Raw genomic sequence first — 14,359 nt, forward strand, 5'->3', positions numbered from 1 at the left:
TACTGACAGTGTAAAATAGTTTTACACAGTCATCCAATCAAAGCATGCTACATAGGAGAGATAATTACATTTGACTTTAATTTTAATTAAAAGAATAAGATATTTTTTGATTTGGCGAAATTTAATTGGATGTCTGTACACTATCAGTGGATATCCATTAAACTCTTTAAATTAAATTATTAGACCACTTGTAACTATTTTTCAATGAAATAATCTTCATTGGGTCACGCAGATCTTGAAATTGAAAGCTCATATAGTATATTGTACTATTATTGTTGAACAGAAACGACAAGCGAGTCAGAACTATTGAGCATATATAATTATTGTTTAATAATCACAACAAATTGAAGTATTCAAATTGAAGATTCGCTTGTGTATCCCTAAATAAACGTTCTGTGCCCTATAAAGAAGGCAAAATGTGTAAGGACACGTGTTCGGTATCGAGATAAAATTTACCTTTTATAATCTACATAATCTCTCCAAAGACAGGTGACTTTAACACCTTAGCTAATAGCTAGCACACACGTGACATGATGTGTGCTTGTATTGTGTCTCATATAATTGAGCACCAAAAACATACCGGGCAAAATTCGTATGGGCATATCTATCACATTGTTGGTAAATACTTGATGGATGGGCGATGACAATGTGGGCCATGCAGCAAGCTTTACTTTCTAAAATAATTTCCCAAAAAAAACTTACTTGCTAACATTTTTTATTAATGATTAAAATTCATGTGAGATCCAATATAAATATAGTTCTCACTTTCAGTTAATTTCAAGTTTTCAACTGATTAATAAACTAGTGTTGAAGAAAAAATGTTAGTGATTGTTGATAACACTACTTCTATTTGCAATATTTTAGTTGTTTTCACGATATTTTTCTCCAACATGTTTATCTCTTTTAATTTACTATTTCCGAAATTGTGGTGATTTTTTTTATATTCTTTTTGAAATTTAAACTTATTTCTACATCTTATATGGATTAGCTTACTAGTTACCACTATACAATTACTTGCTGAACTGATGCATTTCTTTTACTTTAACTCTTCATTTTAAATTCAAACGATTGCTTTATACCAAAATTAAATGGTATTTTTAAGTTGGCTTAATTGCAACTTTGGTCCTCGACGTTTACCAATGCCACAATTTTGGTCTCCACCTAATTTAATTACATGGATGGTCCCCGACGTTATAGGCCGTGTGCAACGTTAGTCCTACCGTTTATTTCTTAATGGAGGAGGTTTACGTGGACGTCTAGTTGGAGAAAAAAAGGAGCTATGAGGAGAAAGGGAAGCACGTGAGTATCACGTGACCCTTATCTGATAGATAAGAAGAGGGGATATGAACAGTCCTCCCCATCTAGGATACATATAATAGGGACAATCAGTGGCGGACCCACATAGGAGTGAGGGGGTTCAGTTGAACCCCCTGAAAAAATAAAAAATTCTACTTACCCCCTGTATTAATTTTTTTTTGAACCCCCTGAGATTTTTAATTTGCACCCATAACCCCACTTGTACCTCTCTCTCTCTCACAAACAGACAGGCTACTCACGCAGTCACGCCCCTCACCCAGTCTTTCTCTTGCTCTCTCACAATCTCATTAGATCTGGCCGTCAACAAGCACTGAAGCACACACGCAGCCCACCACCGGCCACCAGCCCACCACCACGCCATGCCACCACCGCCGCGCGCCTCTCAAGTGAGTGAGGGGGAGGGATGCTTCAGATCTGAAAGGAGGGCACAGAAAGCAGAAAGGGATGCTTCAGATCTGAAAGGGACTGAAAAAAAGAATGGAATTCCTTGACCTGGACCGTCGTTATTCTCTCACTCATCCTTCACCTCCCATTGCAAATATTATAGCACCTGTTCGGCTGTTCTTAAGTTATTTTGTTTATTTTTCCATGCTATTGTTAGCTTTCATGGGAAGGATGAACGTTGTTGAAATTTCTTGTGTATTATTACTAATAATTTATTAGCCTGAGGAATCAATATACATTCATTTTCTTCTCCAAAAAAAATAAAAATAAACGTGAGAGTGATTTTTCAAGTGATTTTTGGCAGAAATGCAATAGGTGGCTAGGCATACTATCGATAATACCGGAATCGTGTTGAGCACATTTCCTACAGTTTAGGGGAGAATTTTGGACAGCAAATCAAAGGAGGGGTGCAAAATCTGTGTGGCATGCACTGGTTTGGATTCTATGGCTCTCAAGAAACAAAATCATTTTCAGAAACGGTGATAAGGATGTAGAAAAGATTTTTGACTTGGCACAAATGAGAAGAGGTTTGTTTTCTCAACATATGATTGGATGTCTAACCCAAGATATTGTTTGGGTCGATGCTTGTGAAATTTGCCAAATCTGCACCCTTGGCTTTGATTTCTTAATTGCTGATGCTGTTAGACAACTACTATTATGTATTTATGTGTTATGTCTTGTGCCTAAAGTGATAGAGTTTTATTGACTTTTGCATAGGCAGGGGAAGGTGATATTTAGAATGCAGGGAGCTTTTTGTGTCTGCATAATTCACTGGTTGTAGGATCGATTTTTGCTTTCTGTACTGATCTTGGACCTGCTTGTTCTGTTTTTTTTTCTTTCTATTTACCTTTCCTTCCCTTGTAATTATTCTCTTGTATCCCTTAAGTTAGAGTACCCCTAATACTCTTATTTAATACAATTTTGCTTACAAAAAAAAACCACATGTTTTTAATTATATTTTTATCAATGTGCTCATTTGAAAAAAAAAATTGAACCCCCTGACCCCGGGTCCTGGATCCGCCACTGGGGACAATACACACCCACAATTGTTTAATATGGTGTTTATGTCTACAATGAAGTTTGGCACTGAGTATGTTGACAATTTACGGCGTGTACATATAGAAAATACTTTATTAATAGAGATAGAATTCACTTTGATAATTTTTACTCTTAAAGTGTAATTAGTTTTTAGTTATGAGGTTGTTTAAATCAGCTAAAATTTGTCTTGGGTAAAATTATTTTTAACTTATGTGATCTAATAATATTTTAATCTGTTTTAAATTTTTTTAACTCATTCACAGTAATTTTATCTTATATTTGTGTTGACAACCTTTCTAAGAGCATCTCCAATGCTAGTTTTTAATTTTTAGTTCTTAGCACTATTCATGTGGGTCCGTACTGCCACATGTGCTTAAACAGCTCTTTACAGATTTTGCTCCAACCATGAGTTCTTAGTTCTTAGTTCTTATCACTATTTATCCGGTCCTACAATACCATTATTTTCATTTTTTTTATTTCCATATAATTTTCATTTAAATTTAAATGTTAATTTAATACTTAAATTAAATGAATGAGAGAGAAAAAATTAACTTTTTATGCTAAGAACTCAAAAGTAAAACATCTTATATAAGAACCTGGTTCTTATTTTTAAGAACTAAGAACTCTACATCATCCCCTTCAATGGTTAAGAACTCATTTTTTAGTTCTTAACTAAAAAATAAGAACTAAGAACCTTACATTGGGGATGTTCTAATTATTGATGGTGCACACGAAATAAAATTATGATGTTTACATCTATTTTATTTGAATTTTGATGTTTCCAAAATGATTGATTATGAAGTCAATGCACGAAACTTGAATAGTGAAAAATAAATATGAAAATGGATGAAAGCAACGCAAATTCTTGTCACCGTTTAGAGAATTTTTTATTTGGCATTAGACGAAAAGAAACTGACAAAATGAGCATGCAGCTGAAAAGTGTGGGACCACTCCGCGTAAGCTGGGATTAAGACACACCAAGCAAATATCACGTGTTCAAAATATCCATTCCCCGCGTAAAACAAAAAACACGTGCTACGTATAAAAGATAAGAGTAAAATACACTCACCCCCCTCAAGATTTGCAAGAATGATACTCCACCCCATTCTTTTTAAAAATCTACACTCCACCCCATTTTTTATAAAGGCAAATTTTAGTGACGAAAACAAATTCCTCACTACTAAAAACTAATTACTAATTAGTAAAAATTTAAATAAATTTAATACATATACACTATCATACATTAATTTATGAAAATAATTTTACTGAATTAAATTTAAAAAAACCATTCACTCTGTCTGTTAAGTCCACGTCCCATCTATCTCCAAATCATATTTCTCACCACAAACGACCACCACCAAGCCTTTACTCCCTTTAACACGGCTCCACTGTCCCACAATGTGAAACCCCATGGCACCTCCATGCCTCAAAGTTTTGTTGCGACCTGAACCCCAGAACGTGAATCGCACATCCCTAAAGCCACTTGTTCAACTACTTCTTGTGAATTTCACCCCTTGAAGTTGTGAGCGAACGCTCTGTTGGTCTTAGATATTGTTGGATTTTGTTAAAAACGATGTTCCACCGCCTCGTTGGGCTCTAATAACCTCAGATCCACTTCATATTTTCATAATTTTGTTTCTCTATTTTCTTCACCCATTTGTGTTGCTTTTTTGGCCTACAACCCAATTTTGAAAATTGGAGGTATAAAGAGATTATTTTGATTAAAATTGAATTATTACCAAATATGAAAACACAAGCATGTTTCACTATGTTCGAGATATGGTTTGTAAATCGGGCAGGTGTGCTATTGCATAATTTGCATTATGAATTTACGGAGGAAAAACGCGATTGAGAGAATGAGGAGGATTGTGATGTTTTCATTTTTAAATTTATTGGATTATATTATTTTTTTTTGAAATTATTGATTAACAATTTAAATAATAACTAATTATTAATGAAAAATATTTTTCGTCACTAAATTTGCCTCTATATAAAATGGGGTGGGATGTAGATTTTAGATAAGAATGGAGTGGAGTGTAATTCTAACAAACCTTAAGGGGGGTGAGTGTACTTTAATAATTATCTGCTGTATAATTCACTATTTTTAAATTTTAAGTATTTTTCTCTGGTATCCATCTAAAAGTTTGAACTCTAAATTATTATTTTTGGTTACCAGAGGAAAATACTAAAAATTAATTTAGTCTTGATTTCTTAAATAAACAAGTTTTATAATTTTATTTTTGGTTACATAAGGAAATAAAAAGAAAAACTACGCTATAGCATCTTGCATCAGTAAACATTAACACCAGCAGGTGGATGTCGCAGTAGCATCTAGAAGAAGCTTCCCGGGAGGCTTGTCGTGCTAGTGAGTTCGCTGCAGAATTCTTCTCACAATGAATAAGCAGCATAACCACCTGCCAATCTTGACGGAGCATTTTTTGAACACGGGGAATGACATCGGAGCCCAATATTGACCAACGCTAGCCCTAAGTACTATCTGAATTTAATGCTTTTTACTCTAAATATGAGCTGAAAAGTTCCAAGCTCTCCCATTCGTAATGAGTACAGAGTACAGAAGCAATGCTCCTATTTTTATACCTAAAATATTTGTATGATTTATATTTGAGCCACGTACACCATTATCACTATCTAATGTGGACTGAAATCCAGTGTCCTCATTTGATGCCTCTTTCATGGCACAATCTTTTTTTGTGAGATAACAGAAATCAAATGGGAAGTGGGAACAGATGTACAAAAGCGAGGTGGTACTTTATTTTAATCTGACCTTACCACATGTCTTTTCTTACAACATTGATTTTTTTCTTCATAGAACTTTAATCAAACTAGGTTTAACGTTTAAAATTAATTTGAAAAATATTTTGAAATCAAATTAAACGATAAAATATGTTTCAACACTAATAATAAACATAAAATTGGACCTTAAATGTTTCAAACTTTCGATGACTCAAAATCTCAACTCAAAACTTTGACCCGATATGGCACAAAACTAACAACTACGGCACAGGAAAAAAAAAAGGAAAATGAAAACGACAAAAAGTGAAGTAAAGTCAAATGCCTTACACTGGCACCAAAACAGATACTGGAATGGAAAACAAACAAGGCATGTCCAAATTCTAGGTACAAATGTATGAACAACGAATTATTAATATCATTGATCCAGTGAAACACAAACCACAATAACATAAAAGGGTAAAGTATAAATAAGAGGTTTCCTTCATTCAAAAACTGCCCCTAGAGAGAAGAATCAAAGATTCTGTGGCGTGCCTATCACGCGGGTCCATATTTTCCACAGTTGAAAGCATTGCAGGAGAAAGTGATGTTGGTAGCTCCTTAACATGGTGCTCAATCCTAACAGAACCATTTTCTGGTGTTGTGCTTCTACCCTGCACTGCAAGATTAAGACCTCTGTCAACATTTGCATCTCCAGTATACGCATTGAGATCAATTGCTCCCCTATTTCACAGTATCTCCATTTCCTTGCTGCAAAACATTAGTAAGTACATATTAGCTCTGATTTTATTTGTATAGTGATGATGACATTTGACTGATTATGCAATGTTTATCAGCAACAAGGTAAATTATGTATCAGCTTAGAGGTTGTAACTTCTAAGATATTAATGTAATGACCAATCAACTTAAGATATAACAAGAATAAAATTGTAATGAACATAATCATCTAGTCAATCAATATTCTAAGCGATGGAAAAGAGAAATAATTAGCACATATTTGTTGGTCAAATATAGCTGGTAAAGCAATTGCGCGCAAGTCAATACCATCAGAGAATTTGAGACTAGTGTGTTTGCTGAGTTATTCACCTTTTGCACTTTGAATACGCCCCAGAGGAACATCATCTGGTTCCAAACTGCCAAGCAAAAACAAGTAGCAAGGAATAAACAAAAGAGAATAAATGCAAACATAACTGCTAATGCAGTTAAAATTGAAGAGTAGAGACAAATGTAAACATAATTGTAAATTGTAAACATTGTTCAAATCGAAACATAATAAGTAGTGGACTATTTCTTACACTGGGATCTCTCAGGCAGAATGTTGGATGGAAAAATTAAAAGCTCAACTCCATCCAAATTTCCTTTCAGAGCTAAATCATTGTTGATCATGTATTTCACCAATCCACTATAGCATGTATCATAGCTGTGAAAAAACATACATATAAGTGGACAGCATAAAACCAAGCTTATTAGATATAAAAGAAAGGACAAACAAACCTAACATAATCTTTTGCAAAAAAGTAGAGGCCAATATTTTCTTCTGTGACTTGACTTCCCATAAATTGAGATGGCCAAATCCTTAAGCGAGGTAGTTCCTCCAGTTTAATAATCCGAGGAAGCCTGTCAACAACTTCAAGAACTTTAAGTGATGCACAACTTGATAAATGAGCTAGAACCCCATCACAGTTCCTTGCAATGCCCTCACTGTTGTGGATCACAAATTTGCCTCTGAGTGAAAAATACACAGGAAAAATTTCAATATAATATACCCTTAATCAAAATAAGATAAAACTGCATGAATATTAAACTGAAAACAGAGAAAAAGGGACGCACAGCCATGAACAATCAGTATTTGGGACGACAAGGCCCTGTAAGATGGCTGTTGCCTCAACCTGAGCCAAGTCTCTCAAGGGGGGCATTTCATCAGAAGCACGGCCAGTCATAGGAGCAGCAGCTTTTGCAAGGTGTTCAGCTTGTTGGCTCACATTTTTCTTTTTATTTGTAGAGTTTGAATCTATGTGAGTTTTGCAAATGCTTGGCCGTGATCTATGATCTGATTGTCCTGAACGTCCAACAGCATCAGGATTACAAAAACGGGATCCTGAAAATAAAGTATCACTACCAGAAGAAGTTTCTTTTTCCTTCTTTCCTGCAGTAACAGAAAAATCAGAAGATAGTAAGCTCATTGGAGGATTATTTAGCTCATACGCATCCGCTAGGAGAACCTTAAAACCAGTAGCATTTCTTTCTTTTGAAAATCCACAATCAGATGCCATAGACTTAGATACCGATTTAGGATCTTTACCCTTTCTATCATCATGAAAAGTCGGATCTCTCTCAACCTTCTGCTTTTGCAAACGTCCAGCCTTGACCAGCTGTCCTTTAGGTTTCAAATTCGCAGCTTTGGAAGAATTTGACTTCAACAGAGAGCCTGCAGAGCAAGAGAATATCTAAATTTAACATAACCATCCAAACTGATAAACAATATAGTAAATCTTCTGCCATATATATGTCTTACATTTATTTTGTGCTATGTCAATTTGCGAATCCAAATTTGGTGATCCATCACCTAAACCATAGGTTAACTTTTCCTTTAAGAAAGAACCATTGGAAGATGGTTTCAGAGAAGTAGCTGTACCAGCAGCCCCTAATTTCGCCTTCCTCAACTTCTCAGATGGAGGTTCCCTACCAAGTGAAGGATGGTTTTGTGTAGTTGAAGTTTGGTGAGATATAACCTTCCCCTCAAGAACCCTTTTTTTCTCATCTAGCTGAGCTAAGGTGCTGATACGTTTTCTATCACCACAAGCACGAGGAACCTTTTCTTTCTCTTGAGAAATGCCAGACCTTGGTGGAAGAGAATAAACAATATCTTTGACTGACTTTGTTTGTGCCCATTCAGATTCCTCGCATGAGAAGTCTTCAGAAAGCAAAGATTGTTTACAGGGTTTGGAGGACCCGGAGGATACAGCTCTTCTTTCAGTAGCCCTGGCTTTTTGAGCTGTTGGAGCTTCTAAAGGGACTCCATGTCTTTGAGCTGATAAATTACCGGTCAAGCTTACACCAGTTGTCTTACTTTTACTGGGATATGAAGATCTAGAGTTGAATTTTGCACCTTTACTAGATTCAAGGTTTATTGAACTTTTTGATAAATGTCCTGTCTTTCTTCTAGCACCTACTTCAACGTCATCTTCCACTAATTTGTTAGTTCCTGCCGTTGGTGCACAGTCTTCACACACCCAATGTTTAGGCTTTTCAAACAGCTTAACACGCATACAATAACTGGTTGATCATGAGAGACAGAACACATCAATTTCACTTTCCCACAAAGCAAGAAAAATAAGACTACATACACATGCAAATCACGAAAAACACACAGTAGAAGATGGAAGATATTGAAATACTTACGTGTGTGCTGCGCCATCAGTACACTTGTTACAAGAAACAAGTAAGGACTCATCTCCTACATCCCCACAGGTATCACAAACTCTAACCTGTTATCAGGTGGAAGCCAAAGGAGAAATAAATATATAAATCATAAAGACAATGTTACAAAGATAAATTCTTTTTTCGGGTGTGGGGGGATACAGGTCAAACAAAAATGAAGGGCTATTGATAATATTTAAGTGAATTGTATGAAAGCAAACAATATAGTTCTCTCTTCTACATACATAGAGAGTGGGAGATCAGTGGAAAATTAAAGGCACAAAAATATCAAAGCTGCATTGTTCCAAGAGTTGTCTATTAGGAAAATTTGCAAAAGAACTAAGCATGACCATTAAAAATAGCAAAATGAAATATGGACTGCGAGTTAATCGTAAACATTTTGCGCTTAGGATACTTCATTCTTCAAAATAGTTCAGCTAAGCATGGACATAAATATAGGTTCAAAACCTCAAGTGATGCCTATTGTCGTGAACTAACAATACCAAAAGCTCAAACCTCATGCAAGAGCTCTTTAAGCTTGAAGCACGAACAACACATAGGTGCACCCAATCTTCTACGGAAATTTACCTTTTATTTATAACAATGAGACAACAAGAATGAGGTGACGAGGATTGAGCTTAGAACACATAGTAAAAAAAGTGCTGATATCATTATCATGATCCAACTATCTTAAAAAAATTGTTATGTGAAAGTGCATGAATAATTTAATATTTAAAACCTATAACTGAAAGACTTGGTCATCCACTCACAACCAACAAAATTCTGTAGACCAAAACAAACATGGCTCTGGTACAAATAAAAAATCCGCTTGGTTGCTTTTTGTGCTATATCTCACTTTACTTTCCCTGTTCTTCTTAAAAATGCAACAATACATCATTTCCTCAGGCACCACCCAACCTAGCCATCTTAGTTATATCCCTGTTATATGTGTAGTTCTTAAAATCTCTTTATTCTATTTTAATTTCACAATACTTTCAATTCTGAGCAGGACAACAACATATAATCAACAAATTTACAAATTACAATAACTACGACATAAGTCAGATTATATTGAAGAGGTAATAATCCATACCCAATCGTCATTTAAGTCAGAACCATTGCCAGGATTCCCTGGCTGCGATCGCTGAGATTTTAGCATTCTTGTGTTCTTTATGAAAGATACAGACTGCCAGAGATGATTCTTCTGGGATGAATGACTTGAGCACTCAAAAGGTTCGCCCTAAAAACAAAGGGAATCAACAACAAATATCAGAAAAATTAAAATAATAAGTCTATCAGAGCTATAAATAATGCACCTTCACAAAGATAACACAATCATAGAGATTGATTAAACCTACCTCAACCAGTGGAAGTTCTTCAGTAAATTTTGGAAACTCACAGGGATAGCCACCAGCTTTGTCAAAACAAGTACAAGTCACAACCTTTTCAGCCACGGGAAAGCTATCATCTGAAGTCAAACAGTGAGATGCAACCTTCCTATCACGATCACCATTCTCACCTATTGCAACATTTGTGTTGTCCGATCTTCTCACACATGAGCCGTTATCACCAAGGGTTTCTAATTCTTGATGTCTGTCAAACTGATTTGAGATTCTTAGATTCTCAAATTAGGTCAAACCAATCGCCAGATTCTCTAGCAAGCTGAGCCTTTCTGAAGTACAAAGGTAATTCAATTTCTTTGCATGGATTTGGAGCCCTAAATGTAGCTTGACTTTGTGTATTTTCCAAGGCTAGGGTTTGGGTTGCCCAAGAATTGATGAAGGGGTATCGGGAAGGAATTTTGCGAACAAGCTATAGCACTTGAGAATGAAGAGGAGAAAAAGCCACAACTGGATGAAACCAAGCCTGGATCGGATTATGAATGGAGGAAAAATGAAGGACGTTGCCAACCTCACTGGTAGTGTGGTGCCTACAGTCACATGCGCAGCTCAACAAAGGAGAAAACAGAATGTGATCGTTATAAGAACACCGATTGGATCTCTTCTCTGCAGGGCTTTTATCAGTCAAGTCACCAGTGACACAAAGACTACATGCAATGGTTGTTTGACTTGTTTCTTCCGTTTCGGTATTAAATAGCTGAAAAGAGGGGAAACCATGGTCAAACAAATAAATAATAACAAGTAAAGAAAACTACCAAAAAACAATGGGAGAAAATCCTTGGAGTCAACAATTCCATCAAGAAAAGAAAGTCCTCAAATATGGCAAATAAGGATGCCAATATCATCATTTGTATAAATAAACAAATAAAACCATAGAAAAATTCAAAAGTAAAATATCTCTTAGAATCTAAAATGAATTCTTTTGTGCATATCATTAAATCAGAAATCAAAGTGGATTCAATATCATATTAACTGCAGCAATATAATTTGATTAATGATTCTACTTAAAAACCTCCATTATCCAATAACTAATTTCTAAGTTTCTATGCATAGTATGATTGAAAACATATATGCGGAAGAAACCAGTGTTGCCAATCTCGGACTATATACATATAACATATAAATGATAAAAAATACTCAAAATTCATGGCATTCATAATTCATAATTAACATTAAAAAGTAAAGGTATGTCTTAAACAAAACATATTAGAACCAACAAAATCAAGGTAACCAAGAGGTTTAAGTATCTATTTCCAAAAATAAATAGCCTAAAAACATGAAAGTTCTATCAAACACACGCTAGTAACTTGTGCAGCTACATTGATGCAAACTACAATAGACACAGTATATATTATTGGATTTCAAAGTTAAACTGAGTTACAAATGAATGAGTGGCTTTTTTTCTTTATATGCAGGTACTATAAATGGCATTTCTCCTTCTGTGTATTTAACGCAACTGCATACCCAAAGCTTGAATTCAAAACCTTTTATTAAGTTGGTGATCAACCCCCAACTTATTAACACACTCCATGGTAAAGAGTGAAAGTTTTGATACAACAATTGATGCAATTCAGGATAATTCAATTAAACTACAGATGTATTAGAGCATGCAAAGAACCTACATGTACACCTACACCTTAAAAATCAGTGCTAAAGAAGGACCTTCAAATATGTTTCAGGACTTCACTAAGCAATGCCATAACAAAAGGAAAAAGCATAACAGCATATACAAATCAAATAAACTAATGACAGGGGATCATATCAAGGAAGGAGAAGCTTATTGTGACAGTATGACCAGTAAATTCAAACAATCATATCCTCCATGTTCAAGTGATCCATGTAAGATCAAAGGGGCAAAAAATGAGCCATTCTCTCTCTCCACTTCTAACAGTACTCATATATATATATTCATGTAAGATACTAAGTTGCTTACATATTAGACCACATCAAAAGGGATTGCATGTATATATACCATATGATATACCAGAATTGAGTAAAGGGCACCAAAAAAGAAAAGAAAAAAATTGAAAATCACTTACTTGAGTTCATTCCAACCCACCACCACGGTTCATACAGGTATGCATCACCTCCGAAAGCTGATCAAATCAAAGCAAAACAGATTCAATGATTAAACAAATACAAACCAAATGCACTGCAAGTTCAAAACTTTTCAACAACCCAGATCATAAATTCCAAAGGGCACAATAAAAATTGAAAAATTAAGACAAGGAGATAAGGGCATGCATGTGTCACCTTCTTCTTTTTCATTTCCGATTCTGCCGGTGACACCGATGGATCAACCAAACAAACCCTAGAGGCGCCAGACCGGTGCAGACATGAGCGTTTTCCCTCATTCCTTCAGGGCAAAAGGCCAGGGCTATTGAAACAAGAGCTGTATCCTCTGGGTCCTCCAAACCCTGTAAACAATCTTTGATTTCTGAGGGCTTTTGATGCGAGGAATCTGAATGGGCACAAACAAAATCAGTCAAAGATATTGGCTATCCTCTCCACTAAGATTGGCATTTCTCAAGAGAAAGAAAAGGTTCTGGTGTTGGTGGTGATAGGAAACGTATCAGCACCTTAGCTCAGTTAGATGAGAAAAGAAGGGCTCTTGAGGGAAGGAACTTCAAATACACAAAACCATTCTTCACTTGGTAGGGAGAAGTTGGGGAAGGTGAAATCAGGAGGAGGAGGAGGAGGAGCTGCTGCCTGCTGGTACAGCTACTGTCTCAAACCAGGTTATGTTCTGTTGGGGTTTATATAGGAAAAGGACAAGTTGACTGATGATTCACTGAATTTGGACAAGAGAATAGAAAGGTCTAGATGAAAGAAACGTTAAAATGTGTGGGCCCACGTCCTTTTCTTCTTTCACTGATTTTCACATTCTTTCAAACTAATGTTTTTTTTTTGACCTTTGGATTTTATTGCAGTCTTGCTTCATGTTGAGCTTCTTGTGGTAGATCATGGATTACAACATGCTTGCTAACCTGACTTTAACGCATTGTTTGGTTGTGAGAGAAAAGAAAAGAAAAGAAAGGAAAGGAAATGGAAAGGAAAAGGAAAGAAAGGGAATGGAATGTGAGAGGATATTTTAGGTTGTTTGGTTTAAAAGAAAGGAAAAGAAAAAGTGGGTGAAAAGAAAAGTGTGTGCTTATGAAATGACATAAATATCCTAATCTCTTTTGAAACAGTAATATATTTAAAAATATAATTAAATATTAGTAATTAATTTATTTTTATAGAATTAATATAAGCCATTTCGGATATATTTATTATGCCATCATATATTTTTCATTAAAAAAAATTTCACTTGAAAATATAAATGTGTAAAATAACATCCATGTTAATATATTTAATAATTTTAAAACGAACTTCATTTTATTTTAACGATGTTGTAGTATAAAGTTCAAAAAAAAAAGATACAGTAGTATCTATTTTAAAAATTCCTTTTGAAGTTTTTTTAAGACTAACGTAAATAATACTTACTTTTGTTCTCACTTTTCAATGATTATAATTTGAGTTGATTGGAGGGCATTATAGACTTTGTACAAGAATTGTGTAGCTTTTACTCAGCTTTCCGTCCAATTTGGGAGGAAAGTTTTGTGAAGTGGGTCCCACCAAGATTCTTCCTTCCCTCCATCCTTTCTTCTAAACCAAATGAAGGAAAAGATTTTGGAATCCGTGCTTTCTTTCCTCTTGTAATCTTTTCCCTTCCATCCCCTCAAACCAAACACAGCCTAAGGATATTGCTTGTGAATCTGATTATTTGGAGGTTGTTGACCTTAACTACACAAGCTAACCGTGAATGCTCGTCACATCTCTACTGGAATTTGTTAGTGTAAATATTGTGTTATTTTCCTTTGTAAAAAAAATGACTCAGCCCTGCCATATCCACATGTAATAAGTATCTTCTCTCAAGCACAAGATCTCAAATCTAATAAATCTATCTAAACTAGATCAACTCGCTGAATTATGAACCGATAAATAAT

The 14,359-nt window shown here is 35.1% G+C and overlaps 1 protein-coding gene across 4 annotated transcripts; it reads right to left on the reverse strand.

The window, feature by feature from the left end:
• Positions 1–5,862: 5,862 nt before the first annotated feature.
• LOC130740957 (uncharacterized) lies at positions 5,863–13,106 on the reverse strand. 4 transcript variants are annotated; one of them, XM_057593693.1, is made up of 13 exons: positions 12,950–13,105; positions 12,624–12,831; positions 12,410–12,466; positions 10,329–11,067; positions 10,064–10,210; positions 8,953–9,038; positions 8,066–8,826; positions 7,853–7,978; positions 7,381–7,696; positions 7,045–7,275; positions 6,846–6,970; positions 6,595–6,683; positions 5,863–6,300 (listed from the first exon to the last, which is right to left on the reverse strand). In XM_057593693.1, the coding sequence occupies exons 5-13, from the start codon at positions 10,127–10,129 to the stop codon at positions 6,274–6,276; spliced, it is 1,827 nt and encodes a 608-aa protein (XP_057449676.1). In that variant the 5' UTR covers positions 10,130–10,210; positions 10,329–11,067; positions 12,410–12,466; positions 12,624–12,831; positions 12,950–13,105; the 3' UTR covers positions 5,863–6,273. The 4 variants fall into 4 exon arrangements, with proteins under 4 accessions (XP_057449676.1, XP_057449675.1, XP_057449677.1 ...); XM_057593692.1 differs by having other exon boundaries at positions 12,624–13,105; XM_057593694.1 differs by having other exon boundaries at positions 6,637–6,683; positions 12,624–13,104.
• Positions 13,107–14,359: the final 1,253 nt, after the last annotated feature.

This window comes from Lotus japonicus, chromosome 2 (genome assembly GCF_012489685.1).
Source record: "Lotus japonicus ecotype B-129 chromosome 2, LjGifu_v1.2".
In the NCBI taxonomy this organism is placed as follows: domain Eukaryota; kingdom Viridiplantae; phylum Streptophyta; class Magnoliopsida; order Fabales; family Fabaceae; genus Lotus; species Lotus japonicus.

Coding starts and splice junctions, on each gene's coding strand:
- LOC130740957 (XM_057593693.1), bottom strand. CDS start 10,129: ATGCTAAAATCTCAGCGATCGCAGCCAGGGAATCCTGGCAATGGTTCT. Junction 7,276..7,380: donor AATACTGATTGTTCATGGCT/GTGCGTCCCTTT, acceptor TTTTTCACTCAG/AGGCAAATTTGTGATCCACA. Junction 6,684..6,845: donor TCTGCCTGAGAGATCCCAGT/GTAAGAAATAGT, acceptor TTTGCTTGGCAG/TTTGGAACCAGATGATGTTC.